Consider the following 26,968-nt stretch of genomic DNA (forward strand, 5'->3'; position numbering starts at 1 on the left):
TAAAAGGCGCGTGTATGTGTGGGGCTCTTTTATTGAATTGCAGGATGGGCCCACTCCCTCACCAACAATATGCGAAATCTCCAGGAACCTTCACGTACTATTACACACACACACACACACACAGGGCATCGGGTGCCTTGTGGAGGGCCGTGTCCTCTTTAACTTTTTCCCATTTTCATCACATCCCCACCACTTCCTTTTCTTCGTTTTTCATGGTAATTAATATACTGCCTCAACAAGTTAGATAATTAATTTATATCAATTAAATAATGTGTCCATTCATAAAAATCTTCCTTTAATTTGTGTAACTAATATAAATAATTTGTGAAAAATTATAAACCTGAGAGATAACAGGGAGAATTAGAATCTTATATCTAGAGTATATAATTGAGTAAAATATATCAAATATATATAATGTGGCATATATATGTATGTATATTCACGAAATCATTGATTGGGCTTTAATTTGCTGATATTTTAGGCTTTGGGAATGTCTGAGACCACAGATACCAATAATGAAGACCATTATATATATATATATATATATATATTGTGCGAATCATCAATCCATATTCGTTTTAATGCGATTTCGTTTATTCAAATATCTCATCAATCGCAAGACAAACCAATAAAATATAAAGTCTGATGAAGAATTACATGGGAATTGAGCAACCTAATGATTACTGCGAATCTCATCATGCATTATTCGCAGCACAAGAGCATTCACTGGGGTCACAAAAGTCTGATTCTAATTGGGTCTGGCCTTTCATGGGGCATTAATAATGTTTTCCTCTAAATGTTTTCTTTTTGCTTAAATCCCATTTTAGTCGGCACTTGTGTTTAGAATGGATCTACTTCCAGCCAAAGTAACACAACGCAGAGCTACCTTTGACTTTGTTGCGGTTTTCTTTTGAATTGGATTGCTGATCCTAATTAAGTGGGGTTAAGTATGTTTTGGTTCCCATTAATTAATTATTATTATGTGAATTGCTGCATCAAAACATACAAATTTGAAACAAATATTTTATATATATTTAGGTCTTGCTTTCTGTTGAATCAACCTCACGGAAAGCGCCGCTTGGTGGAAACACGTTTGTCCTTTGTTGAATTTGCAAAATTTAACCACCGCATCAAGCTTAAAAGTGAATTCACAGATTCTATGCCCAAAACTAGTCCTCGTTTTTCAGTAAGAAACAAAACCAAAAACTCAAAAAAAAAATAATAATAATAATTAGAAGCTTTGGCCTTTAAGCTGCTTTTTGAAAAATCCGACAGAGTGGTGGGGCCACATTTGACTTTATTATCCATTTTAGGGGCAACGAAAGACTCGGTTGGCTTCTTCCACTCGCATTTCTTTCTGTGCTTCCACACTTACCACTCCAATGATCTCCATTTTCCTCCAACACTTATCCATTCTCTAGTCTTGGCTCCTTCCAACTAATATTTCTAAATTAATCCAATTTACCAAATTAGAAAACCTCAATGGCTAATCACGTTATTATGCAGAGAAGGGGCAGAGGAGTTCGTGATGGATTGGAGGACACTACAAAGGATCTGTCAATATATAATGCATTAATTGATGTGAATGGCCAAGAGATTTAATGAATGAATAGGGATGGATGTGAATGTGGGGAAGCCTTAGGGCTGTTAAACTCTGGAAACCTGAGAAGCAGATGAAGCCTTTCTATCTATCTATGTGAGCATATTGCTGTTCCCTTGAATCACAACAGAGCAGTAAAAGCAAAGGATGATTCAAATTTATTGCAGATTTACGGTGAGGCCGATTGAGAGCGACGAGGGTGAGTTTCGTGGCTAATAATTGGTTGCTTTTGAGCTCATTCACATTCACGTAACTCCTACATACTCTATATATCTATGAGTATGATAATGTCATCATATAAATGCCACACATCATTTCACTTTCCCCGTCTCACTTCCCAACACGTTTCCACTTACTGTTGCATTTGTCGTTTTCTCTTCTCAATGCCCTCCACCATCCTTCTCTCTCTGTCGGCACCCCTCCCGTCTTCGCTTCCTTCCATTTTTAACTTTTCCCTTTAGCCAACCAATCTTTCTCTTTTTAGTTTTTACCACGCCAAACCTGTTACTATCGTAGCTAGCTCTGAAATTATGAATACACAGTTCGTTTGCATTCTCCGGCTGATCTTTTATGTTTAAAGCAACTAGAATGGCGTTATTAACAACAACAAAAAGTGATTAAACTGACCCACAAAACTTCCCTGTTTCTAGTTCCTTCCGCAGGCTTTGGATGCCAACCTGAGAACGTATATCCAAATCTTTGACCACCCACTTCACCCAATATGTATAATTGGCTAAAGAGACATCAGATTCATTATATCATGGTTCATGATCAGTTTCAAATGTACTTCTCCTGCCATTCACACTGATCAAATAAAGTATTTTGGCTTCCACATCAAACTTATTCTACACTTCACGCGCACTGACCCTACTTGTTGGCTTCTCATCCCCCCCCCCTCCCCCCAAAAAAAATATTTGCACATTTCATGTCATACTCCTTTCCATTCAATCGTATTCCCTTTCTTAGACTTCGCACCAATTGTCACCTCATTTCAAATTTTGAGAAACGTATTATCACTTCTCGCTCACATATTCTTTTATCTCGTTCTTGTTATTCTTGTCTTTGCTCCTTCGTTCTTACCAATATCCTCTTGAATAATAGATTCATCGTTATAATCACAAACTGCAATTTATAAACCTGGACTTTAAAGGAGAGTTCGGCTCACCTGAAAACCGTTATATCCTCTAACACCTGGCTTTTGGATATTTGGTTTGGGCAGTGGCTATCTTTGCGTCTTTAAAGTGCGTATTGCAATTTATGGTTGGTCTTTTCAAGGTGTTTGGTGTTGATGCCAATACTGATGTGAATTGTCTGACTATAATTTACGACAAATAACAGGACCCTTTTATTTTGAGGGGCAAAACGTGGATGACACTGGGCCCTTTAGATGCTTTGATGTGATGAGTGTACAGTGTTTAGCTACGCCCCCTGGTTTTTTCAATCGCCCCTACGCATAACTTCAAGATTTTTCAGATGGGTATTTTTTTCCAAATTATTTGCTTTCCATAAAAGTAATTCACATGAGATCTTAACTGAACAGACAAATACATATAGCCACATGTAACGGCTATTTCGATTTCAATTAGCTGAGAAATGTCTCCAAAATGGGATATTTTCTATACGTTTATAAATTAATACTGAATGGAATGTGTAATGATGATCAAACAATTTCGTTTCATTGTTGCTTTATATCTTCAACTCTCCCCTCAACAGCAGCTAGTTGGTGATCCGGGAGTTCCTTAATCACCTGCATTAGAATAAAGTAACTCTTCTGCTTTATGATAGAATGGATATCCACTGTAAAGTGACGATGATATGACTAGAACACAACATTAAGTGGCATCGAATCACAATAATACTTGAGTGGCGTTTGGTATTCACCTGATAGAGATACCAAGAGACATAAGCATCAATGGCAGCATAATCTAGTTGCTGCTCCGATAACGGAAGAGCTTCCCAATTTCCCAGTCTTATTTTGGAGGGTTTCTTCAGCTGCAAATTTACATGTCCAATGTTGTCAACTGGAATGTTCCAAAGTTATACATAGACTGTGGAGGTAAAGATCACACCGGTTCAAAACCCACAAATTGCATGTTTGTTGTCTACATGTGGGACTCGTTAGAAAATGATGACAAAATGTATGTTCGCAATAATTAGTTGGCTTACGCAACATAGAAGACTGCATTAAAAAAATGCATCAATGAAAAAAATGGCATCCGAATTCCAACTTTTACAACACGTTTGATGCTTTGGGCTGGATTACGGAGACCGGATTTGAAACAAACCTGTTTGGATAATAGTTTCTCAGTCAATGATGTAAGACCAAAGCTCTGAATATCTCCAACTAGCTTCTGTTTTGCAAGAAAAGAAAGATCTTCTACACCTTTGATAGATATTTCATAATCTTTAAAAAACTTGCGAGCATCACCGCCAATGCCAACCCCAGCCTGTGCATATACCATTGTATTAATAGTTACAATTAATAATTAATGCCTTTAAATAGAAAGATCAAAACGAGAAAAAGAAAAAGCTTTCATCTTGAAAATTCATGAACCTTCAAAATTGTAGGGTCTTCAAGCAAAAGCTTAAGACTTGGTGGGATTCCAGAATGGATTATATGTAGAACATGACAACGATCAGTGTCATCACATATCTGCATCACTGCTACCTTCCCATTCGGAACACCTATGGAAAGTTTTACATAATATTGATTCAGTAATTGTGACATTCTCTTTCATAGAATTAAGGTTTTCTCAGGGCAGCAACGATGACACTGATCATTTTAAACCAATAAAAATATCACCACAGGAACACAACCTAATTTCCAAGATAGCACCAAATTTTGTGCGAAGACAGATTTTCAACACAAAGTAATCAATAGTATATTCTCTGCATTTTAAGTCCAAAGGGCCTTCACAGGAATGAATCATGAGTAATAATCGGAAAGCGTTGCAAGTCTAGTTCTTCTCCAGTTTAGATAAACAACATTAAGAAAGTCAGTGTTCGAAACTTGGTGCAGTAAATCTTGAGACTTATATTGCAAAATTATAATTATAATCATATTACATTTTCTAATGCTTGGAGGGAAGTTCCAGGACTACTCATGTCATAATTGTGATTAAATGGTGCAGTTATGGATCATACTTCGCCCATAAAAGGCATGTGAGGATCCTTCACTCCTCATGTGTCAGGCTTCTGAATAAGTAGAAGAACTTGAGTTCCTACTTCTCTACTCCCCCCCCCCCAAAGGTTCCATCTATTTCTCTTTCTCTCCCATCTTTCATAACAGTGATATCAGAGTGGGTCGTTCCAACATGAAGGAAATGGACACAAAGCAGGTTCACATCTTAGCAATGGAGATGCAGAAGGCAAAGGGACTTCCGCAGTTACATGCGTGGCGATCTTCATATAGGGCATATTGCCCTCGCTTCTAGTCCTTGGGTTTCTGGCTTGGTCTTTGCCTATTCCTTTGCATTAAAAAAAAAAAAGGGGAGGAGTTATGTGTTGTGACGATGGTAAGCATATTTGAGGGAATTACAGGCCTTGTTGCTAAAGGACGTCTGAGATGCTACGGAGAAGAGGCCAGGACACTGATCACTTTTCTTCTAGATGAATATGGAATAACCCAAAAAGAATATTACAGGAATGCTTAAAATAAATTTGTCAGCTAATCTCGCAAAAAAAAAAATCTCGTTAAGAGTAGCAACACTTGAATATCCCTCTCGATCTTTCACTAAAGAAAACTGCAAACTATAAGACTATGAGAATGGACAATATGGGAACAGTGCAGTAAACCTGCAGCAAAACAAACTCCCAGAGCAGCTAAAGTAGTTGGATCATACCCCTTCTTTAATGTCACATAACAAATATAACAGTGAAGCGCAAATATAATAGCCCAAAATCAGCAGAATATGACCTTAAACGTAAACGATCCAAGGAGTGTGATCCTACGATGTTCTAGGAAAACGCTAAATGCACCTAAATAAGAAACCAGTTACGTGCATGACAGCAGCTCATGGGATATCAAGATCAATCGTCAACCCTCCATCCTAGGTCTACAAATTATGTAACAATAGAGATGTAAATGCGGCAAATTTTGTAGACCTAATGCAAACAGAAAAATTATGAACTTAAGGAACAGCTGAACTGACCTCTTCTAAACGACGGTCTCCACTCAATGTCAAGCCCAAGTACAATTTGTTCCATGTTTTTTTTCTTAGCATCCAGCCCATTTAGGAGCTCCAGTGCAGCCTTCTCCACACCATTGGCAGTTTTACTGTACATGATTTTGCCAGCAAACTTCATTATAGGTAATCTCATTTTCGAATAGCCTGTAAAAGAATAATATAAATATTCCTAGTCCGAACAGAAAAATGAGAGGAAACATAAAGCTCATTTTAGCAGTTTATTTAAGATGCAACTCTCAGGGATGAAGAAAAGGCACGTATCAAGGCTCTTCCGCAAGGTGAGCAATATCTAGAGGTTTCCCCCACTCCGCACTCACACAAGCAGCTCAGAACTATTGAGACATTGCACTTGTATAATCAGATGGCGGTCCTTTCAAAACATCATAATAGATAGTAGATAGAATAAGAGGTCCTTTGAAAATAAACTGCAGTTGAAACACCCCCCCTTCCTTAAGGGCAGAGAAATGAGATTTAGGCTGTCAAAGACCAGTACGTGAAGACTATAGGCGTATTTTTTCAATTGTTAAAAGACAAATAAAAAAGCGCTCATAATTCCAAGATGAATAAGCTACACTAGATGGTTATTGATGCACCATTAGCATCTGTCGTAAACAGTGGAGTACATTTCCCCATAGCACAAATATGAGCATAAATATCATGCGCTTTCAACAACCGAAGGAAATGAATGAATGGTGCAAGCCGATGCCCGAAATTCTGGCTTTCCATAACATGATTTCCAAATGAAGGCCAAGAATTAAAAGCACTATAAGAGGAGCAGTTCAATAAAGAAAACGGCTGAAAACATGATAACAAAGGAAAGAATCAGCAGGGAAGGAATAAACATGAAGTGATTGAGTTTAGTTCGATATAATGTCCGAAACTTTGTGATCCTAGCGTAACGTACATTTTGTCTATAATAAATTAGAAGCCACGAAAGTAAGAATGAAATAAGTCCCTTTCTGTTAAGAATGAAAAGAAGTCCCTTCCCCCCCCCCCCCCCCCCCGGGGGGCGCTCTAAGCTAACTTACATAGAAATTCTTTGCACTTGTTGCAAAATTCAAATAAAAAATGACCCTGCGAACGGCATCAAACAAACAATGCCTCATCATAAATAGAACATACTCGCTATATAAGTTGAGCAAAGTTAAATGACTAATAACTGACTTAAAAATAAAAATTGAGCGAGATACCGAAGCTGCGGAGCTGGATAGAGATTGGCCTTAATTAAAAAAAAAAAAAAAAACCCCGGAAACAACCCCCGGGAAAAAGAATCTCGTGACCAACATTTTTCAATAAAAATGGAAGTAGGAAGAATGAAGTCGAGGAGTGAAACGAGTTTGAGGGAGAGAGAAAAAGAAAACCTTGGCAAGGTGACAAAGAAAACGGAAGAGGGTGTTGAAGAGCGACAAGAGATTTAGGCAAACGGCGGCGGATGCGACGGGAAGAATCGCAGGCGGGAGTGGATGTGCCTGGAACGCAGTGATCTTGGGAGGGATCGAGAGGACGTTTGCTTGGCGGAGAAGATTGAAATTGAGCCTCGATGGCTTGGATGGCATGTAGATCTTGTTCCGACAAAGGTTCATCTTCCAAGTCACAAGTGAAGGAGGCGAACCGTGAAAGACTCTCTCGGCTTTCCATTTTGGTCATGCAGTGTAGTGGATGCAGGGAAGCATTCCTCCGAGAATTGTTCGAACAATCAAACCTAAGCACAGCGCGGTAAATCACTAGGCATGGAAATCAGGGGCGGCATTTGAATTTTGCCATTAGCATCTGTTTTGCCCAAAATGCAACGCAATAATCTATCACTTCTTTATTGATAAAGATTCCATTGATTTCATTCCTTTTCTTTTCTCGCCAACAATATTCATCAAATAATTAAGTCAAAATTCATTAAAAAGATTAACAAATTCCTTGCAATTCTTTGAACATTCGACATTTTGGTCAAACAAAAAAAATTACTTTCAATGCGATTGAATCATTTCCCCGTAAAAGAAAAAGTGCAAGTAATTCGAAAACTACTGAAGTCTCAACAGTTTTATAAAGCTTATCGTGCAGCGACCAAATGTTGATATCAATATCGACACATAACATTGAGATTATAATATAATTATAAATACCAAAAAATGATTAAGAAAAATCCCAAAAAATATATCCCTAAAAATTTCAAAATCCCAAATAAGAATGACTATAAATATGTGTTGTCATGTGCTTTCAAATGTTGTCAATTATTATTAAGATATAGTAAATAAAAATGATTTGAAATTTTGAAATTCAAAAATATTTTCTTTGAATCCTTCCAAATAATTATAACTTACAAATAAATTTTATTTTTTTGGGGTGAAAAACGGGACAAAAGCCCAAACAAATTAAAACAACATGTTCCTAGGCTCAGCACCACCTGATCCGTCCCAACTCCCTGTATCTTAGTCATTCGGCTCAATTAAATATGCATTCATGAACGTGATAAATACTACTTCCGGTCCTAATTATAAGAGTCAGCTGATTAATTTGAGGAGATTAAAAAAGTAAGTTGAGTTAGTTATTTGTCTAAATAAGTGTGGTTTTCCTAAAATATCCTTGCTAATCAAGTGTATTAACTGGAACTATAATTATTAGAAGGATTATCTTGGAAAAAATTGAGTAAATATAAGAGACAAAGTGGATTGGGGTCTTATATTTAGGACCAAAATAAAAGTCAAACAGGGTCTTATATTAAGGATCGGAGATAGTATATAGATTCCTTCTACAGTGTAAAAGACGGCAAGACAGTAAACTTGTAAATAAATTTTTTATTCTTTTTACCTGTAAAAGTTTTATTTGAATAAAATTTGTCTTTGTATAAAAAAATACCTTCATACCTTTTATTCTTTTTTCTTGAGCTCAATTCCATTGGATCCTTTGGTCAGAAACAAATTCCACTGAATCAGCTTGTCATAAACTGCTATTGGACCTCAAAAAATGTAAATGATTACCTCGTAAATGACTGCAAACGCACAAGACTTTTTTTTCCCCCCCTTTCACTCTTACATTCAAAATCCAAAAGGTGAGGAAAAAATTAAATTGATATCGACAAATGCAAAGCATTGCAAATAGACGAATATGTCGAAGTATCACACGCACATTCAGACAGAGAACCACCTGATGTATTCAATATGTTTATTTTTTTGAAGTACACGTGCTTTGTAAAGTATCGGTCCTCTGTGGAACCAGAGACAAAGCCACAGCGAATCTGGGAAGGTCAACTAGGTACCATTCACAGACAAGCTACAACAAAACTGATCCCAGACAATATTGAACGATTACTTTTATTCATTACGAACAAATGAGTACACTAAAATAATCGTTCTTGCTAAAAGCTATATTTGCAGGCGGTAAAAAAACTAGTTTTTGAAATTTCCAACAAAATTTTACATTAAATTTAATATTTTATTATTCTTCTTCAGGCAATATGATATCAGGCTTACAAAACAGAGACTTGAAACTTAAATGAATTGAAAAGAACATTCAGTCAACGCATATGGAACCCAAAAAAGGGTGAAAATAGTTGTATGACTAAAACTGAAACCTAATCCTTGTACTTCATCTCAGAAACTAGGAAGCCGGGCATGTCAAATGAGGCTGCAAACTTCTCCACATCAGCCTTGAGGGCTTCAATATCCTTGTTGTCTATCAAGCCCTTGTTGAAGTCCTTCAGAAGTTTGCCATGTTCGTTCTGGATCTTCAGTGTCAGAGTCACTGCACGGTGAAGGAACTCTCCAATCTGTTCAAAGTCCTTCTCAACCAACCCTCTTGAAGTCATGGCTGGGGCACCTGTAAACCGACCCTTCCATCAATATCTCATTTATAATGCAGGCACACAATACATGAAAGCCATTAACATCATCCATCCACAGACACTGTCGTATCTTTATAGTTTGGTTTGGCAATCCCATGGCATAAGCACTCTTCCACCAAAACCATCAGTAACAAATAAAATGGGTTTGCCATTAAATTACTTCCAACACTGGCTTTTCTAGTGAAAGACGTTATGTAATTTTATGAGGTGCTTTATCAGGCCTGTGTGAAAGCTTGGGTATAATTGACACATCTCACGTGAAGTACTTAGAAACACAAACTCAATCAAGTTCCTCAAACAATAATCATAACATAGTTTTCCAAGTATGCATCTTCCTTCCATCGGTATAGAATGGTCTCAGATTATCAATTGTAAATTCAAGTTCATATAAGTATTCTCACCAATGCGTACTCCTCCAGGAGCCAAAGCACTGCTGTCACCAAAAACAGCATTTTTGTTCACGGTAATGTTACAAAGGTCACAAAGTTTCTCCACCTTGTTGCCTGCAAGTATATAAATTGGTTACGAAAATTGCATTAACAAATAGATAACCACTTTTACCGAGTGATTTGGCTACTTTAGTGAGGAAACGATTTGTTACCGGTCAAACCAAGAGGCCTGAGATCCCACAAGACAAGATGATTCTCAGTTCCTTCAGTGACAAGCTTGTATCCCTTGCCCATCAAGAAATTTCCAAGAGCAACTGCATTGGCCTTAACTTGTTTGGCATAGGCCTTGAACCCAGGTGACATGGCTTGTTTCAGGGCAACAGCAAGAGCACCAATCTGGTGATTGTGAGGACCGCCCTGGAGGGAGGGGAAGACAGCAAAATTGATCTTGTCTTCAAAGTCATAAACCGCACCCTCAGGCTGGCCCTTCTTGGGTGGTTTTGGTCCTTTCCTGTAAAAGATCATACCCGCCCTAGGACCCCTCAAGCTCTTGTGGGTTGTTGTCGTGACCAAGTCACAGTACTCAAAAGGGTTATTAGCTTCCTGTAACAAAAGAGAAGTAATCACTGAGACCGTGAGACCACAAATTTCCAGATTTGTATAATTGATCAAAGATACTTCTGAAGCAAAGATTCAATAAATAAATGAAATGTTCAATTGGTCGCCGTATCTCCAATATAATTGCACCAGCATAGTAACAAGAGTATGAAACTGTCCACTGGTTATCAAAATGCTATTAAAAGGGCAACTAATCATATGCACATCCGGTATCAATTTAACAGGCACACATTCATGTAATGAATAGATCAAGAAGTACAGATCGAATAAAAAGTTTGCTCTATGCATATTTAAGAGCGTAGATCGGCACCATCACTTTCGTCTTTTGTTTTATTCTCTTTTCTTTCAACAAGCAATGAAACAAGGCAATAAAAAGTAAAAACAAAGCAAGATTTAAAGTAGAGAGCTCCTTCGCAGAAGCGATGCAAATCAGAATCACACCAGCATGTAATTTCTTGTTCGGCCACCAGCGATAAAAAGTTAGGCAAACAACAGAAACAAACAAACAGAGTCGAGTAATACAAGGGTTAATCAGAGCTCAACACAGATAATTTTGGGGGGGGGGGGGGGAGATAACACTGAAAGAAAAGCCTGACCTGGGCAGCAACAAGACCACTGATGTGGGCCATATCACAGAGCAAGAGTGCACCACACTTATCCGCAATCGCCCTGAACCTCGCATAATCCCAGTCCCGGGGGTATGCACTTCCACCGCAAATGATCAACTTGGGCCGGAAGTCCAAGGCCTTCTCCTCCAGCTTGTCGTAGTCCAGGTATCCAGTACTTGAATTCACTTTGTAAGGCAAGCTCTCGAAATAAATGGAGGTTGCAGAGATCTTCTTCCCCCCGGCAGTGTAGTACCCATGCGTCAAATGACCGCCAGAGGGCAGATCCAACCCCATGATGCGATCGTGGGGTTGAAGGACGGCCGTGTAGGCGGCGAAATTCGCCGGGGAACCGGAGTACGGCTGAACATTGACGCCCCAATTGGCGGGATCGACGTGGAAGGCCTCGAGAGCACGGGACCTGCAGAGATTCTCGATTTGGTCGATGTACTCGTTGCCACCGTAGTAACGGTTTCCGGGCATGCCTTCGGAGTACTTGTTGGTGAGAGCACTGCCGAGGGCCTCTATGACGGCGAAAGAAGTGAAATTTTCAGATGCAATGAGCTCGATGCCGCGGCATTGACGGCGCTTCTCCTTCTCAATAAGGTCATGGATTTCAGGGTCAACAGCTTTGAGAGGCGTGTTTCCCCAAACTGGAACGGGATCCATGGCCGGAGAGGGGGAAATAGAACGAGAATGCGGAGAGGGGAAAGCAAAGCGTTGATGGAGAGGAGGTAGGCACGAGTGATGTGGTGGCGGATCTGGCGCTTATTAAGGAGTGCCAGCCCACACAAATTTACGGTTTTAGCCTTCTGCGATAAGATTTTTTTTTTTATTGCGGGTGAAATTATCAAACTTTTAGGCAGGGTGCCGCATCGGAGTAGCGATTTCATGGTCATGCTTATTCGCATGTACTCCTAATTATCAATATGTTGTTTTGTCAATAATGATGATGATGATAATATACGTGAATATCAATTAACATGTCTGTACTGTAATATACCGGTACGCGCTGAATGATGTTGTTGTGAATATAATGATTTTACACATGTAATGGTTAAAAACGCAAGTATTTGGATGACCGATAATAAACACCCATGAAGTGGAATTTCGGGGAAATTGATAAACATGTAACAATTTTGAACATGATACGAGTTTTGATGGGCAGGGGCGATGAAGCACACACTGGTGTGGCACCCAAAACAAAATCACAACACATAGAAAGGATTATATTAGACAATAAAGTTGCAAAGCTGCCAACAAATTAAAACATGGGGTTGGAAGTCGTTGCTGCAGGCATGAGGTCATTATGTGAAAACTAGAAAGCGTCATCGTTCCTGGTTCTGGGCATTCGATCGGGGGTAGGTAATGACGCCCTTCAACAACAATAACCCATTAATTAAAAACACACAAAGACAAAGTTGTGCGCGCGGTCTTTGTTGACTACGTACATATAATGCTGCTCAACATTTTTCTGTTATTTGGATTTAATTAGATTCGTTTTCTTATTAGACGATATTATCATATTTATATATACATATATTGCTTCCTTGTTATGCCACTTCATATGATTTTTGTTGCAGTTTTTATTGATAACTTTTTTTAAAATGAATTCTTATATTCATAATTTACACGATAGATATGACAGTATGAAAATTGTCACATGACGGATGAATTTGTTTTTTTAAATGCTCATGAGGGAGATCAGATGCTTTATATACGACCGTGTGATTAAATAAAGGTGCAGTCGAGTTTTCAATATGTAATATATAAATGCTGACGAAATTATAGTCGACTGGCAGTAAAATTCTACCCTTTTTAAAATGGCTAGTCAAACGACGTGCATGCATGTCAATAAATGTATTTTCCCTGGCATTATATTGCACATCGCTGCTACGAGTTCTTGATATATATATGTTTCTCCCCTGCCACTCTCTTATTATGCTCATAATCTAAAAAGGTATTTGATAGAAACTAAACTATAATTTTAAAAGTGTTTTTACAGTATATGAAGTAAATAATAGAGAAATTTGCTTCGTTTTACGAAAATGTGTTCTGAAAAGTACTTTTGGCTACTTCCAAACACCCTTTTGCAGCGTTCTTAATGGAACTTATCATGATCAATATCAAGACATTAATATCTGCAAATTATAAATATCGTAACAAAAGTTCTATTCACAAATAATTCGAAAGACAGTATAGCTAATAATTTCACGAATTTATGAAACAGGTCGAATGATTTATTAGTAAATATATATCTGACTGTGAATATAGTGATGAGAATTCAATTCAAATACTAATATAAAATAGGCACGCTGGCGCTGATAATTTAAATCATGCAACGTCGTCGCTGTAAATAAAAATGCAATTAAAGAGAGAACGAGAGGGTGCAAGGGAAGCAGGGATGAGATGGCGTCGCTGTAAGATCTGGTGGTGCGTTAGGCCATGTTTGGTGGGGAATTATTCAACACTCGAAAACACTGGGGGAGTTGGTGGGGGCATCACAGTCAATTCACCCCCACCAACCCCAGAATCCCACCAGTGCCTTCCCCCTTCCGCCCCTGGCTCTCCAAATCCCACGTACCTGTCACTCGAACTGCTTCACTATCTCCGTTTTTATTCGTTTCATTTCCCTCTGTGGACCCAAAGCGTATGTATGGAAATTGACGTGGACACATAATAAGGAAGGCTAAGGGTTGGGTGGCCTACTCTTAGCTGAGGAAGCGCAAAACCAATATTTGGAGGCTCCCAACCACTGCGTGGCCCCCTTCAATTTTGGTGCTTAATTAACCCAAACCATGGGAACAAAAGAAACATGCGGCCAGGTAGCCGTGAGTGAAGGAAGATTAGCAGTAACCATTGCGATTTGCGAAGGCCAATCCATTTGATATGATATGGAATGGGAGTAGGTGAGGAGGGCAACGTATATGGAAGCCGTCCCTTTTTATATCATATATGCATGTGTGGACCAACTCATTACTAACTATACTCTTTCCTCTCTTCGATCGGCTTCGGTTTGGCATCTCTGCCTTAATGCCATGCCATCACTGAATCCTCTTGCGTCAATTGAATTATTACATATTCTACTCACTCCCTCCGCCAACTTCACCTGCCTACAGTGGCCAACCATGTGCAGAATTTTACATAAATTAACGAACTTAATTAAATGACTTATTTTTTTACGAAATATATCAAAACTACTCTCAATAAAAATCATTAGTTATAGGAATTTAATGAACTAATTCATTTAGTAATATTATGTTAACAAAATTAATGTTTCTCAGATAAAATATGTTATGTTATGAAGCATAATATGCTAGACGTCCTTATTATATAATTACGAAAAAGCGGACGGAGCATCAAATCAAAACATCACCAATATTCATATGATAATGTGCAGTCGAATTTGGCGTGTGTTCTCATTTATGATTTCATCACTTTATCACTTGCGCATTCTGTCACCACCACTAAACTCCTCGACCTCAGATCTAGATCTCTGAATAATCCCCCCAGCATTGGCTCCTTTTATGGTGGGTGTGTGTGTGTGTGTCCTCCTCTCTTCCCGAGAGCCCCTTGTTTTGTGAGTCCTCTTCCCATCCATTTTTCTTTTCATGCCATTGCTGCTATATTCTCATATCCCGGGCGTTGGTGTCGTGTCGGTGGGTTCTTTTGCATATATAGTTGCAAATTGCAAACTGCAAATTGCATCACATGAGCAGGCCCCGCCATCCATCCATCGTTAATCTTTTCTCCCCCCCTATAGTTAACTTTCTATATTTGCTTCAGATTTTATATTAGACTTTTATTTAGGGTATATCTCAAAGTCTTAAAAAACAAATATAATTATTAAAAAATCTTAATAACAATTTAAACAGTCTATAATAACAAGTCTTAAAATAAAAAATATAATTTATAACTCGTCATTCAGATTTATTAGTAGTTATTTTTTTATTGAGATTTTACTATAATTCTCCTTATATGTAATACTTCTTCTAATTTTAATTATAAAAACTCATTTATATAATGACGTGACGAGGTCATCCGGGGGTTGCTTCCACGTCTGTGCATTTACTAATCACAAGCTCACCAACCCCCCGTCCCCATCACACTCGTTCTTCTCATTTCAGGCTTCAGGTGTTGACGCTAAGCATCATATCACCTACTACCATTAAGTAAATGACATTTTAATATATTACTTACTTGTAAAAGCTTCATAATTGGGGGGGAAAAAAAAAGAGCTATACTATCGTGGCTCTGCGCGCAGGTCTCGGCTTCGCAATACATCTCCCTTTCGGCTTCCTGACTCCGTCCCTAATTTTCTGGAGGCTATTTACCACATTAATTTGACCCAAATAGTTCCCGTGAAGCACAGATCTCATTTGACAACGGTAAAACTACAAACTTAAATGCGAATAAATAGCACAATGAGCGCACACACGACGTGTGTATACTTTCGCAAGCTAAAAGGCCTCCCATTTCTTAAGAGCACCTTCTCTGCCAAAAACCAAGGATCTTCTTACCCAGTTATAGCATCCGACCTCTTTCCTTTATTAATAATAACCATTATTATCATTCCGCACACCTAATTTCTTACCTGGAAAGCGCATCAAGGGATCTCCACCGTCCGTCCAATTCCAACCCTTCGAACCTTATTTATACCCTGCTCGCTCTCCCCGTTCTCCTTGCTCTGAGCCCCCCTCACTTCCTCCTCTCCTCTCGGGACGCTGACATATTCCGTTCCCTCCCTTTTCTCACTTCCCATTCCTTTCTCTGCGCAGCCATGTCTCTGCTGGTTGACAAAACCACCGGTGGCCGCGAGTACAAGGTCAGGGACCTGTCTCAGGCCGATTTCGGTCGCCTCGAGATTGATCTCGCCGAGGTCGAAATGCCCGGCCTCATGGCCTGCCGTACTGAATTCGGCCCTTCCCAACCCTTCAAGGGCGCCAGAATCACCGGTTCTCTTCACATGACCATTCAGACCGCCGTCCTCATTGAGACCCTCACCGCTCTCGGTGCCGAAGTCCGTTGGTGTTCCTGCAACATTTTCTCCACTCAGGACCACGCCGCCGCCGCTATTGCCCGCGACAGCGCGTCCGTCTTCGCCTGGAAAGGGGAGACGCTTCAGGAGTACTGGTGGTGCACTGAGCGTTCCCTCGACTGGGGTCCGGGCGGTGGGCCGGATCTCCTTGTCGATGATGGCGGTGACGCTACTCTTTTGATCCATGAGGGTGTTAAGGCCGAAGAGGCCTACGAGAAGACCGGCCAGCTGCCAGATCCGGCTTCTACGGACAATGCCGAGTTTCAGATTGTTCTCACCATCATCAGGGATGGGTTGAAGACTGACCCCAAGAGGTACCACAAAATGAAGCAGAGACTCGTCGGTGTGTCGGAGGAGACCACCACTGGTGTCAAGAGGCTGTACCAGATGCAGGCTAATGGCACGTTGTTGTTCCCTGCCATCAATGTCAACGACTCTGTCACGAAGAGCAAGGTGAGCTCTTCTAGATCCTTTTCCTTGATTCTGATGCATATGATTTTATATCTGGGATTTCGTTCTCGCTATATCAATATACATTCTGGTTATTCGGACCTAACGATGTCTAGGCCTTATGCATTGCATAACTGTATTCATTTGTTGTTAGGAGATCATATCTATTCTGACATCTGGGGCTTGTATGCATCCATTTGCGGTTGACAATTTGCTGAGGTTTCTTAGGCATAGCAGAAGTTAGGTATTAACAGTATGATAAACTGGCGGGAAAGCAATATACAGTTGACCGATTAAATCTCGAATCTATAAGACAATGTGTTTGATATTTACGGTAAAAATAGTTTGTGAAATGTATAAAGTCAATGGATATTTTTATATGTAACTGGCTTTTTGTCATGTATTTGTTGCTAGGCTTTGTAATTTGCAAGTTAACAATGATTAAGTTCTTTCGAAGAGATTCATGAAAACGAGATGGGCTTGAATGTTTACCATTGGGTTACTATTGATTCTATGGGCTTGTTGTATCCAGTTCCCAATATAATTTGCTTCATGCTTGTCATTTTCCGTTTCAACTAATTGGTTGATTGAATCTTCCTGATGACAGTTTGATAACTTGTATGGTTGCCGCCACTCTCTTCCTGATGGATTGATGAGAGCCACTGATGTCATGATTGCTGGGAAGGTTGCTGTTGTATGTGGGTATGGAGATGTTGGTAAGGGTTGTGCTTCTTCCTTGAAGCAGGCTGGAGCTCGTGTGATTGTGACAGAGATTGATCCCATTTGTGCCCTTCAAGCTCTCATGGAAGGTTTACAAGTTCTGACCCTGGATGATGTTGTTTCCGAGGCTGACATCTTCGTTACTACCACTGGAAACAAAGACATTATCATGGTTTCTGACATGAGGAAAATGAAGAACAATGCTATTGTTTGCAATATCGGCCACTTCGACAACGAAATTGATATGCTAGGGCTTGAGACATACCCTGGTGTGAAGCGTATCACCATTAAACCTCAAACTGACAGATGGGTCTTCCCTGACACTAACAAAGGCGTCATTGTATTGGCGGAGGGTCGTTTGATGAACTTGGGTTGTGCCACAGGGCACCCTAGCTTTGTGATGTCCTGCTCCTTCACCAACCAAGTCATTGCTCAGCTTGAGTTGTGGAAGGAGAAGGCAACTGGCAAGTATGAGAAGAAGGTTTATGTCTTGCCTAAGCACCTGGATGAGAAGGTTGCTGCTCTTCATCTTGGCAAGCTTGGAGCTAAGCTTACTAAGCTCTCGAAAGATCAGGCTGACTACATCAGCGTGCCCATTGAGGGTCCATACAAGCCTGCTCACTACAGGTACTGAGCTGACCGGGACATTAGATTGCGAGAAAAAGGGACGCTGACCGCTCGGCTTGATTGTTTCTTTTTGTGGGAGAATGATAGGTTTCTGAACTTCGTAGGATTTCTATTCTGATGATGGGGTGGTAAGAGTATGGGAAAGGAAACCTATTGGTCCATTTCAGATAGGACAAACTAGGTTTGGAATAAGGTTTTGGTTGGGGTTGTGTCTGGTTACGGTTGATTAGCATTATATAATTTGTGTATCGTTGCGATCTCCAAAACATGAAAGAAAAAAAGAATAGAAAAAAGCAAAAGTTATTTACTGCCTCTTATTTCCATTGGTAAACTTAAATTGCTCTTAGAATCGTATTTTGATATCATTTGGTGTTCTGATTTCTGCAAAAGTCCGTCACAATTGAAGTATATTGAAGTTCGGAAACGAACTTGGGGAAAATGATAAAAACTGATAAAGTTGCAATGGTTTAGCTCCTCCGTGCTCCAATCCCAAATTCCGAATCATCGCTGTCTCATAAGAAACTCTACGTTTTTCTTTTTACAAAAAATAATAGAAGAAGCAAAAATGTAAGAGAGAATGAGGACCGGGCAAGAGGAGAGTGAAGAAAACTTGCATTGTTCCTGAACCATACGAAACAAAGGCCCAAAATATCCAGCTCCTTGGAGGGGCAAAGATCTTGTACTGTGTTGTAAATGCATAATTCAGAAGCACAAAAAAGCGAAACTCGAAATAAAAGTATATTGGATTTTCACAAATAATTATCCAATCAATGTCGCCGAGCGGTCGCCTTTTTGTCCCAAGGGAGGAGTCAAATTCTCTAGGTATATTTTGGTCATTCAGCAAAATTACCTGATTTTTTTTTTTTAACCAATTCTCTCATCCCTGGTCATTCAGTGTGGTATTTTTCCTGAATAACTGTCTTGCCTGGTAGTCCTTATGTCGCAAGAACATGGGACTCTTTCCTTTTTAGCTGGCAAAAGGCAAAAGGACTCCTTACTTTCAACGATAATTCTCCATTCCAAATATGATGCTAATGGACAACCAAGGCCGCTAATGCGCACCGTTTCAACCCCGGTGGGACGGTCGACCACGCCGTGCTTTCAAGCTTCTCCATTCGACGCCAACAGCCTGCAGACTGCAGTAACTTGTTCGATCATTGGTTCAGACGAGTGACAACAATGACTTCTACATCGCCATCTCCTTCCTGCCCTGTCGTTGGTATGTTTCTCTTTCGCCGTAAAATTGAAGGATGTATTCTTTTTGTTTCTGTTAGTCTTGGTCAGATATGAATCGCAATCTCCTCATTCTCCCGAGATGCTTATGACTTCTTATCATCTCGACAGCCATCACTCTTCAGCGAAAATATATAATCTAAAACATCAGTTCTCATATCCACCATAGCAATAAGAATGATAGAGCTATTTCTGTGCAGATGTGCTCGCAGTAGCTAGTAACGCATACAACATTAACCTTGGATCTCTTGTGAGTTCTGAGGAAGAAAACTCGATATATGCAAGTGTTTGTGTTGATTAGTCTGGAAATAGAGCAGAGAAGCTCAATAATCCATTTTGAAATACACTTAAATTTCGAACCTAGACATTATCTTGGGAGTTCTTTCATACACCAAAATGAAAATCCTTATAAAAACATCGCTCACTTGGCGGCGGAGTACACCACCGTGGAGTCCTAGCAGGAAAATAGCCGAAACGTAATGACCTAAGATGCAGGAAAAGAAGATGACTCCAATAGACGTTACAAGTTCAGCAAGCCATGACACATTGGTCACAACCAGACGTACTGCTGCGGCGAACGCTAAACTCATCGTCACCAGAGCTAAACCCACCATATGAAACGCGCAGAAAAATGCACTTCTCGCTAAATAAAAGTCACCAAACTGTGCCCACATCAGAAGCAGTGATCCAAGTGTAGAACAGTACATGGCTCCTGTGTTGAAAATCACAAATGTCTTGAACATTGCTCTCTTAACCAACACTGCCATCCCCTTATCAGTATCCTCAGAACTGTGAACGCTGCCGGGCACAGTGAACCCAGCTGAAAATGTCACTGTTACTATCAAAATAGCCACCAGCATCAGTGTGTTTGCTCCCTGCTTTATCCATTTCAGTTTTGGTGCTTTTCTTCGTTCACGAATCATACTTCTTGCCTTGTCACTTATAGGTGCATCTACAGAATCAAATATGGCTTTGGACAGGAACTACATGTTCATAAAAAATGTGAGAATATTAGAACATGTGTACATACAAGTCCTGAATCTATAGAAACAAAAGTTAGTTATAATTATCTAACATTACCTGTATTAGTGAAATTGGTGTTTCACGATACATTTCTAACAGAAGTGTATCAAGTGCTGTCAAACCTTTATAGTTGATGAGATTTACATCAACCCTCTTATCCCGTGTCAGAGAGAAAAGGATGTTGGGGAAAGAGTTTTCTGAAGCCAAATGCAATGGGGTATTTCCCTTTTGATCTTTCTCGTTTATATCAATTCTTCTGCAGTTCCTCAATAGATATTTCACCAAATCATGTCGTCCGTTCTTTGCTGCAACGTGAAGAACATTTTGACCTTTACGATTGAGCAATAATCTAGAATCATCGGCGCATTCTCGTCCAAGAAATTCCCTGACTACCTTAAGATGACCCCATTTGCAGGCAAGGTGAATAGGAAGATGGCCCTTTGCATTCTGTTCTAATGCACTCAGAGGAGATTTGTTTAGCAGGATACGAACGCCTTCAACGTAACCAGTAGAAGCTGCATAATGTAAAGGAGTTCCTCCATTTTCGTCTCGTAAATACATTAGCTCTGTTTTTTTTGTTGCTATTTCCTTTATCAAATCTGCAATCAGTGAAAATGTTGTTTTGAAAGTATAATTGAAAATTTGTCTGAGGGATGTCTCTTGAGTCTCACGTTAAAGTGAGAAAACACCAGTCTCTAATGTCAGTACTCAATAGGATTTTTCAGAATAGTTTACTTCTAGTTTCACTGTTGCACAGTCAGATGAATCTGATAACTTGCCTGTGTCTTTGCCAAAGAAATTCCTAATCTAAAGTTAATTCATGACAAAAAGATTACTAAGCGCATTCAAATGATAGCATTAGCTTTATAATTAATTGAACCCAAACTTGAAAATCCTGAATTGTACATCCAAGATTGACTGATGTTAATGGCACTTATAACACTGCTGACTAAAATGCTTCAGATTTCATAGTCTTGAAGGACAGTCATATAACCTATAGCTAAAGCAGAATTCTACCTCTATATTTGTAGAAACGATGCACAGTGCTACCATACGATCAAGAGGGAGTGGATAAAGACAGGAAACCTATTTTTCAGATAACAGAGTAAAGAAAGTAAATAGATGTACCTCCATTCTTTGTGTCAATGGCAGCATGCAGAGGAGAAATTCCCTGGCAATTTGAGAGGAGCTTGTCACCCGGAAATGGAGCTTCCAACAGAACATCTATTATTTCCTTATTTCCGTTCAGGACTGCCAAATACAAAGGGGACTGACTTGACTTGTTCAAATAATAGGCCACATATCTATCTGCAGTGAAGAGAAGTTTGACCCCATCAACATTCTTCTTACAAACAGCCTCATGCAAAGCAGTATTTCCATATTTATTGGCCAATCTTGTTATGATATGTTCATCTCCATTAACCATCTCCATTGAAGATACCGATCTTTGTGCATGTACACTACACAGGGAGAGAACGATGCTGATAACTTGTGAGCTCTTTGCTCTACACGCAACATGAAGTGGAGTATCACCTAGCTTCATGTCCCTGTGGGTGAGAAGTTGGGGAAAGTGTAGGCCAATCAGTTCTACAATGTCTTCTCTTCCGAAATAGGCAGCCTCATGAAGCAGTGAATCACCTGCTGGCATCGCTTGATCAAATATGGTAGACAAAAGTACCTTCTTCTCCAGACATACCTGCTCCAGAATGTCAACAAACCTTTGTATATTTCCATTTTGAACAGCCCCTTTCAGTTCAAATAAGAGCTGGGTGTTTTTCTCCCAAAGGAACTTTGGTTGTGGAGGTGGATTTTTACAGTGAGTAAGAAAGAATTGGTGTGCTTTCAGGATCTGAAACTGATGATTGGATCTTTCACTCCAGTTTTCTGCTTCAGCACCTTGAATTGGAATTTGAACTTGATCCATATGTCTTCCTTCCACTGTTCCAGACAACCAAATGTGGTAGGTTTATGTGGAATTCCATTTGCATAGTTGCATTGGATTTTTGTTAGTTGACCTCTGGGTCAACGTTATAGTCAAAGTAGTGTGCTGCTGTGGACCGGCTCCTGTGACGCGAAAGGAATACTCGTGATGGGAAGGCCAATCATGTAACATACTATATTTTTTAAAAAATAATTAAAATAATATTTTATCGTTATTTTATATACAAAAAAACCCACCCCGCCTTTCCACCGACGGTGGCAAGGTGGGTGGGGGTGGTAAAGAAAGGTAATTAAGGTGGAACAATTTTGGGAAAGGAGTATTAAATGAAGAAAGAAAAAAAGGGAAGGAATGGATGGAAGTGGAAAAAATACGAAGGAATAGTAGAAGGAATTAAACATGGAGGTATTAAATACTCTCATCCCAATAATTTTTTTAAGCCAGAGGAAGTGAACGTAGAAGAGAAAGACAGAGCGGGAGGTAGAAAGAGAGGGCAAGGCACGGGAAGAGAGAGTGTGAGGAGAAGCAAAAGTGTTAACATTTTGAAAAGTAATACAAACTTTAAAGATTATTTAGGTATAAAAATACTTCTTTTTGTAAAATCTTTTATGAATATTTTTTTATATATTTATAGCTTTATATTATTAGTTTAAAAAAATTTACTACTCCCTCCGTTTCTTATTATAAGAGACAAATAACCGAAATACGTTGATCAAAAAAATAATTAAAGTTAGTTAAGAACAATTAATGTATAAAAAGTATAATTTTTTTCCAAAAATGCCCTCATTAATAAGGAGAGAGAACAATTAAATTATTAAAAGAAAGAGAAGTGGGAAGGAGAGAGAGTGTGAGTTGGAGATAATAAATATGGGTAAAATAGTAAATCAACACAAAAAAGTAGAGACAACTTGTAAGTGTCTCTTATATATAGGAACATGGCATAAGCATCAAGTGTCTCTTATAATAAGGAACGGAGGGAGTATTTGGGTATGGAGTAAATATAAAGTTTTAACAATATATGACTGTAAAAATTTAAAGATACATTATTAAGGAATTTTAATTGGTTTATATTTGTTTAATGATTGTTTTGAGAATTTTAAATTCAAATTTTAGTTGAAAAATTTGTTGTTCAAATACATATAGAATGTTTTTACTGATTAAATTTAAGTTAAATAATTTATTTGAATTATTTAATATATTATTAAGGTTTTAATTGGTTCGAATATTGAATAAATTAAAGATCTATTATTGAAATAATTTTTGAAGGCTTGAAAAATTGTAAATTGAGAATCTTAATATAAAATATTTAGATTTTGGGTAATAAAAATATATTTATTTAAGTTATTAAATTTAAATAGTCTCGTATGAAAATTTTATTTCCAAAATAATATTGTATGTATTATAAATATTTTTTGTAATTTTAGTTTAGAGGGTAGCCTTAGAATTTTAGAAGAGCTTTGTTATATGTTAATAAATATTTATATACAATTTTGTAGACTTTTGAGAATTTTGGAGTAACCATTATGTGAATATTTGTGAGATAAAGAGTAACAGGTAACTTTGAAAATTCTTTCATGTATATATGAATTGTATATAATTATATTGTGGATTTACTAATTTTTATTAGGGAAAATCGTAATTAAAGATCCTGAAATTTGAAAAACGCAGATAGAGACCAGTGACAACTTCAATATCGCTTTTGACAATAATAATATCTCATGAAGTTGTCAAAACCCATAGTGAAGTTGTGACGGGTCTTTATCTGTGTTTTTTAAATTTCAAGGTCTTTTTTTTGTGATTTTTCCTTTTTATTATACAATATTGAAATATATGTATGTAATATAACTTTTCAAATAAATATTTTAATATGCTACTTTAATTTGTTAAGATTTATTGCTATTAATTATAATCAATATTTAAATATATTGATAGTTATTGATATAGAAATTTTATTGCTATCTTATTTTTAATAATATATTTAAGGACATACTTCTGATGTAACATTATTTGCATATGAGATTTGCATGGATATAAAATTACTACGTGGTATGCCATCACTCGATACACAATGGATGACACTTGTCAGAGCCTCTTCTTTCATGTTTTTCTTTGACCGGGAATTCATTGGAGTTATAGAACGTGTGACACCTTCTTATTTTATTTACAAAAGAGAGGAGCTATAGTCCAAACTCAAGCTCTATATCTTTAGCCAGATATATCTCCAGTTTTAGTGAGATTAGTGTAATCCAGTAAAATGAATTAGTTTCTATTAGACTATATGTTAGCTTATGGCTCTAACCAGAGATATAAGAGTAGACGATGATATAAAGAGGAATGCATATTGCATTATTTTTGGATATATTAGAAAATTGTTATTGGCATATTGTTGAATTAAAAGTGAAATTGAGTTGAATGTATAAATTTTTGGTTTCCATACACAAATATACACACACATGTAAACGGATTTTTGTTTATCATATATGGTTTGTTTGTATAGATTGGAATTTCAGTCGTTACTGAGAATTAGATCTTATCTTTTATATTAACATTTTTAGGCGAAGGATTAAGTAGGAATCCAGGGAATGCACTAATAGAGTGAGCTGTGAAGGTTTTTGTGCTCTTCAAGTACATGTTCTATTATATTTTTATTTGACATGACTATAAGATTTTAATAGGTTATTTTGATAAGTTATGTTAGAAAAACATTTTGAAATTAGGACCTGTTTTGAATGCTAGAAATACATACATACTTTTAAATGAAGTACTACCTCCGATCCTTATTATAAGACCCCGTTTGACTTTTTGTTTGGTCCTAATTATAAGACCCCAATCCATTTTGTCTCTTATATTTATACATTTTTTTCCAAAATAATCTTTCTAATAATGATAGTTCTAGCCAATACACTTAATTAGCAAGATATTTTAGGAATGACAACACTTATTTATTACAAATAACTAACTTAACTTACTTCCTTAATCTTCTCAAATAAGTCAATTAGGTTTTATAATTAGGACCGGAGGTAGTATTTTATCATGTATGTGGATAAAATTATGTGAGGTATTACAAATCAAATACATTTAACTCAAATCCAAATTAAATCAATTCATGTTTATGCATGGAAACCATTAATTAATTTATAAAATTTATCAAATGCCACACTGGTAAAATAAAGTTCATCTTAAATTCCACGCAACACCCGAGACTCATATCTAATTCAACCACTGAATTGATATAAATGAAAAAGCGGTGTTGGATTTTTAAAACAGAGTGAGAGACTTGAAGAAATGTAATTCCTGATAATAAAAATATTCAACAGCGGCGGTACGGGAAGGGAAAGCCAAATGCTTCCTTTCTTCAATGCTTCAGATGAATTCTATTTGAAAGAGAAAATTTAAAGATAAAGTGTCTTAAGAGAAGAGCATAGCACTTCTATTAAAAGGCAAGTTAACTGTAGTCTCCATTAGTTTCTGTACTAATTACGTTTCTGGGTTTCTCAATCGGGTAAAGGTTGATGATAGCTTTTCTGACCTTGTGATCTGTCAAGGACGAAAGATGCTTTATCACTACTTTAGAGCATTCAATGGACTTCAACCCCATTTAAAAACCCATTTATGGCCGCATCACGGGAATTGCAATTGGTGGATTATACTAACTCGTATTTTTTTAATATAAGAGCTAGTTAAATAATTTGAGTAGATTAAAAGTCAAACTAGTTTTTATATTAAGAATCAGAGATAGTATATGCATTCCTCTATTTCTTGTATTTATAATTCAAAACAAGCCAAATAAGGAATTGTTTACTATAAACTTTTAAGATGTTAACCAATATTCAAATTTTTATTGGGAGAAGTGTTCATATTTTGTGCCTAATAATGTGTCGAATAATATTGTTTTTAATAAGAGGATACCTGTGACTAAGTAAAAACAGTTTTCTGAAAAAAGGTTTTCTTTTTCATTTTAATATTTTTCGTTATAATACTTTTTTTTTTCTAAAGTAACTTTGGGTAAACAAACTTTCATAACAAGAACATATCCACGGTCGAAAATATTTGCTTCTGTGTCACGCTTCTTCACCCGACCCGCATACCGATCAAACGCAAATCTAGTCATGTTGTTTTTTTTTGGGGTAAAAAATCTGGTCATGTTGAATGTTGGTTAGTTTTGCAAGACCCCTAAATTTACGTAACATAACTTTTGAAGTTAATAAAATTGAATTCAAAGACTCAGTTGACCGCTTAGGTCAATGTTTCATTCACGGCAGTTTCTATGAATGCCGTTCGGCTCCATTGTTTGGCTTGAAAGTGAATGCTTATCAGTCAAATTGAAATTAAATTATTTATATTCATGCAAATTTCATTCAATGATTTGATTATGTGTTTGAATCTGTTTCGTTTTAAGATTTCATCATTCCCCTCATCCTTCTTTTTCCTCCCGTCTCTGCCGTCTTACTGATGCGTGCGAGCGAGCGAGCTCTCGCATTGGTTTATGATTTGCTTGGGGCATCTCTCCGTGAATCATCAACCCATCGCAGTAACCCCTGGGATTTGCAAATTGCAACGAAACGGAGGAAGGTTTGTGCGAATCATTTGAGATTATCTCAAGCCGCTTTTAGTTTCAACAAGTGTCACCCTGATCAGCAATTCAACGTGCCAGGTATTGAACACTACGAGTCACATCAATTTTCAATTACCTGCTCAAGACCC

General features: G+C 37.9%; 4 protein-coding genes across 4 annotated transcripts; 1 reads left to right on the top strand and 3 right to left on the bottom strand.

Annotated features, from left to right (window-relative positions):
* Positions 1-3,074: 3,074 nt before the first annotated feature.
* On the bottom strand, positions 3,075-7,530 carry LOC114718547 (Werner Syndrome-like exonuclease). The gene is made up of 6 exons (XM_028903900.1): positions 7,149-7,530; positions 5,752-5,931; positions 4,155-4,285; positions 3,886-4,047; positions 3,482-3,592; positions 3,075-3,347 (listed from the first exon to the last, which is right to left on the bottom strand). Exons 1-6 carry the CDS (start codon positions 7,432-7,434, stop codon positions 3,276-3,278), a joined length of 942 nt encoding a protein of 313 aa, XP_028759733.1. The 5' UTR covers positions 7,435-7,530; the 3' UTR covers positions 3,075-3,275.
* A 1,647-nt stretch (positions 7,531-9,177) lies between these two features.
* LOC114718511 (serine hydroxymethyltransferase 4) lies at positions 9,178-11,978 on the bottom strand. Its single transcript, XM_028903852.1, has 4 exons — positions 11,226-11,978; positions 10,224-10,614; positions 10,024-10,125; positions 9,178-9,597 (listed from the first exon to the last, which is right to left on the bottom strand). The coding sequence occupies exons 1-4, from the start codon at positions 11,901-11,903 to the stop codon at positions 9,353-9,355; spliced, it is 1,416 nt and encodes a 471-aa protein (XP_028759685.1). The 5' UTR covers positions 11,904-11,978; the 3' UTR covers positions 9,178-9,352.
* Positions 11,979-15,934: 3,956 nt separating this feature from the next.
* On the top strand, positions 15,935-18,386 carry LOC114718526 (adenosylhomocysteinase). The gene is made up of 2 exons (XM_028903872.1): positions 15,935-16,725; positions 17,330-18,386. Exons 1-2 carry the CDS (start codon positions 16,015-16,017, stop codon positions 18,074-18,076), a joined length of 1,458 nt encoding a protein of 485 aa, XP_028759705.1. The 5' UTR covers positions 15,935-16,014; the 3' UTR covers positions 18,077-18,386.
* A 1,193-nt stretch (positions 18,387-19,579) lies between these two features.
* LOC114718540 (protein ACCELERATED CELL DEATH 6-like) lies at positions 19,580-22,469 on the bottom strand. Its single transcript, XM_028903894.1, has 3 exons — positions 21,454-22,469; positions 20,383-20,924; positions 19,580-20,285 (listed from the first exon to the last, which is right to left on the bottom strand). The coding sequence occupies exons 1-3, from the start codon at positions 22,247-22,249 to the stop codon at positions 19,650-19,652; spliced, it is 1,974 nt and encodes a 657-aa protein (XP_028759727.1). The 5' UTR covers positions 22,250-22,469; the 3' UTR covers positions 19,580-19,649.
* Between the last annotated feature and the right edge of the window lie 4,499 nt (positions 22,470-26,968).

This window comes from Neltuma alba, unplaced genomic scaffold (genome assembly GCF_004799145.2).
Source record: "Neltuma alba isolate B1F8T4 unplaced genomic scaffold, ASM479914v2 tig00011850_pilon, whole genome shotgun sequence".
Taxonomy (NCBI): domain Eukaryota; kingdom Viridiplantae; phylum Streptophyta; class Magnoliopsida; order Fabales; family Fabaceae; genus Neltuma; species Neltuma alba.

Excerpts from the sequence above, each read along its gene's own strand:
- LOC114718547 (XM_028903900.1), bottom strand. The coding sequence starts at position 7,434 with ATGACCAAAATGGAAAGCCGAGAGAGTCTTTCACGGTTCGCCTCCTTC. Across the intron at positions 4,048-4,154 it reads AAGACCCTACAATTTTGAAG|GCTGGGGTTGGCATTGGCGG; the intron begins GTTCATGAATTT and ends GTATATGCACAG. Across the intron at positions 3,593-3,885 it reads AGAAACTATTATCCAAACAG|CTGAAGAAACCCTCCAAAAT; the intron begins GTTTGTTTCAAA and ends GTAAATTTGCAG.
- LOC114718526 (XM_028903872.1), top strand. The coding sequence starts at position 16,015 with ATGTCTCTGCTGGTTGACAAAACCACCGGTGGCCGCGAGTACAAGGTC. Across the intron at positions 16,726-17,329 it reads ACTCTGTCACGAAGAGCAAG|TTTGATAACTTGTATGGTTG; the intron begins GTGAGCTCTTCT and ends TCCTGATGACAG.
- LOC114718540 (XM_028903894.1), bottom strand. The coding sequence starts at position 22,249 with ATGGATCAAGTTCAAATTCCAATTCAAGGTGCTGAAGCAGAAAACTGG. Across the intron at positions 20,925-21,453 it reads CATTGACACAAAGAATGGAG|ATTTGATAAAGGAAATAGCA; the intron begins GTACATCTATTT and ends CACTGATTGCAG. Across the intron at positions 20,286-20,382 it reads CACCAATTTCACTAATACAG|TTCCTGTCCAAAGCCATATT; the intron begins GTAATGTTAGAT and ends ATGAACATGTAG.
- LOC114718511 (XM_028903852.1), bottom strand. The coding sequence starts at position 11,903 with ATGGATCCCGTTCCAGTTTGGGGAAACACGCCTCTCAAAGCTGTTGAC. Across the intron at positions 10,126-10,223 it reads CAGGCCTCTTGGTTTGACCG|GCAACAAGGTGGAGAAACTT; the intron begins GTAACAAATCGT and ends ATATACTTGCAG. Across the intron at positions 9,598-10,023 it reads TCCTGGAGGAGTACGCATTG|GTGCCCCAGCCATGACTTCA; the intron begins GTGAGAATACTT and ends GTCGGTTTACAG.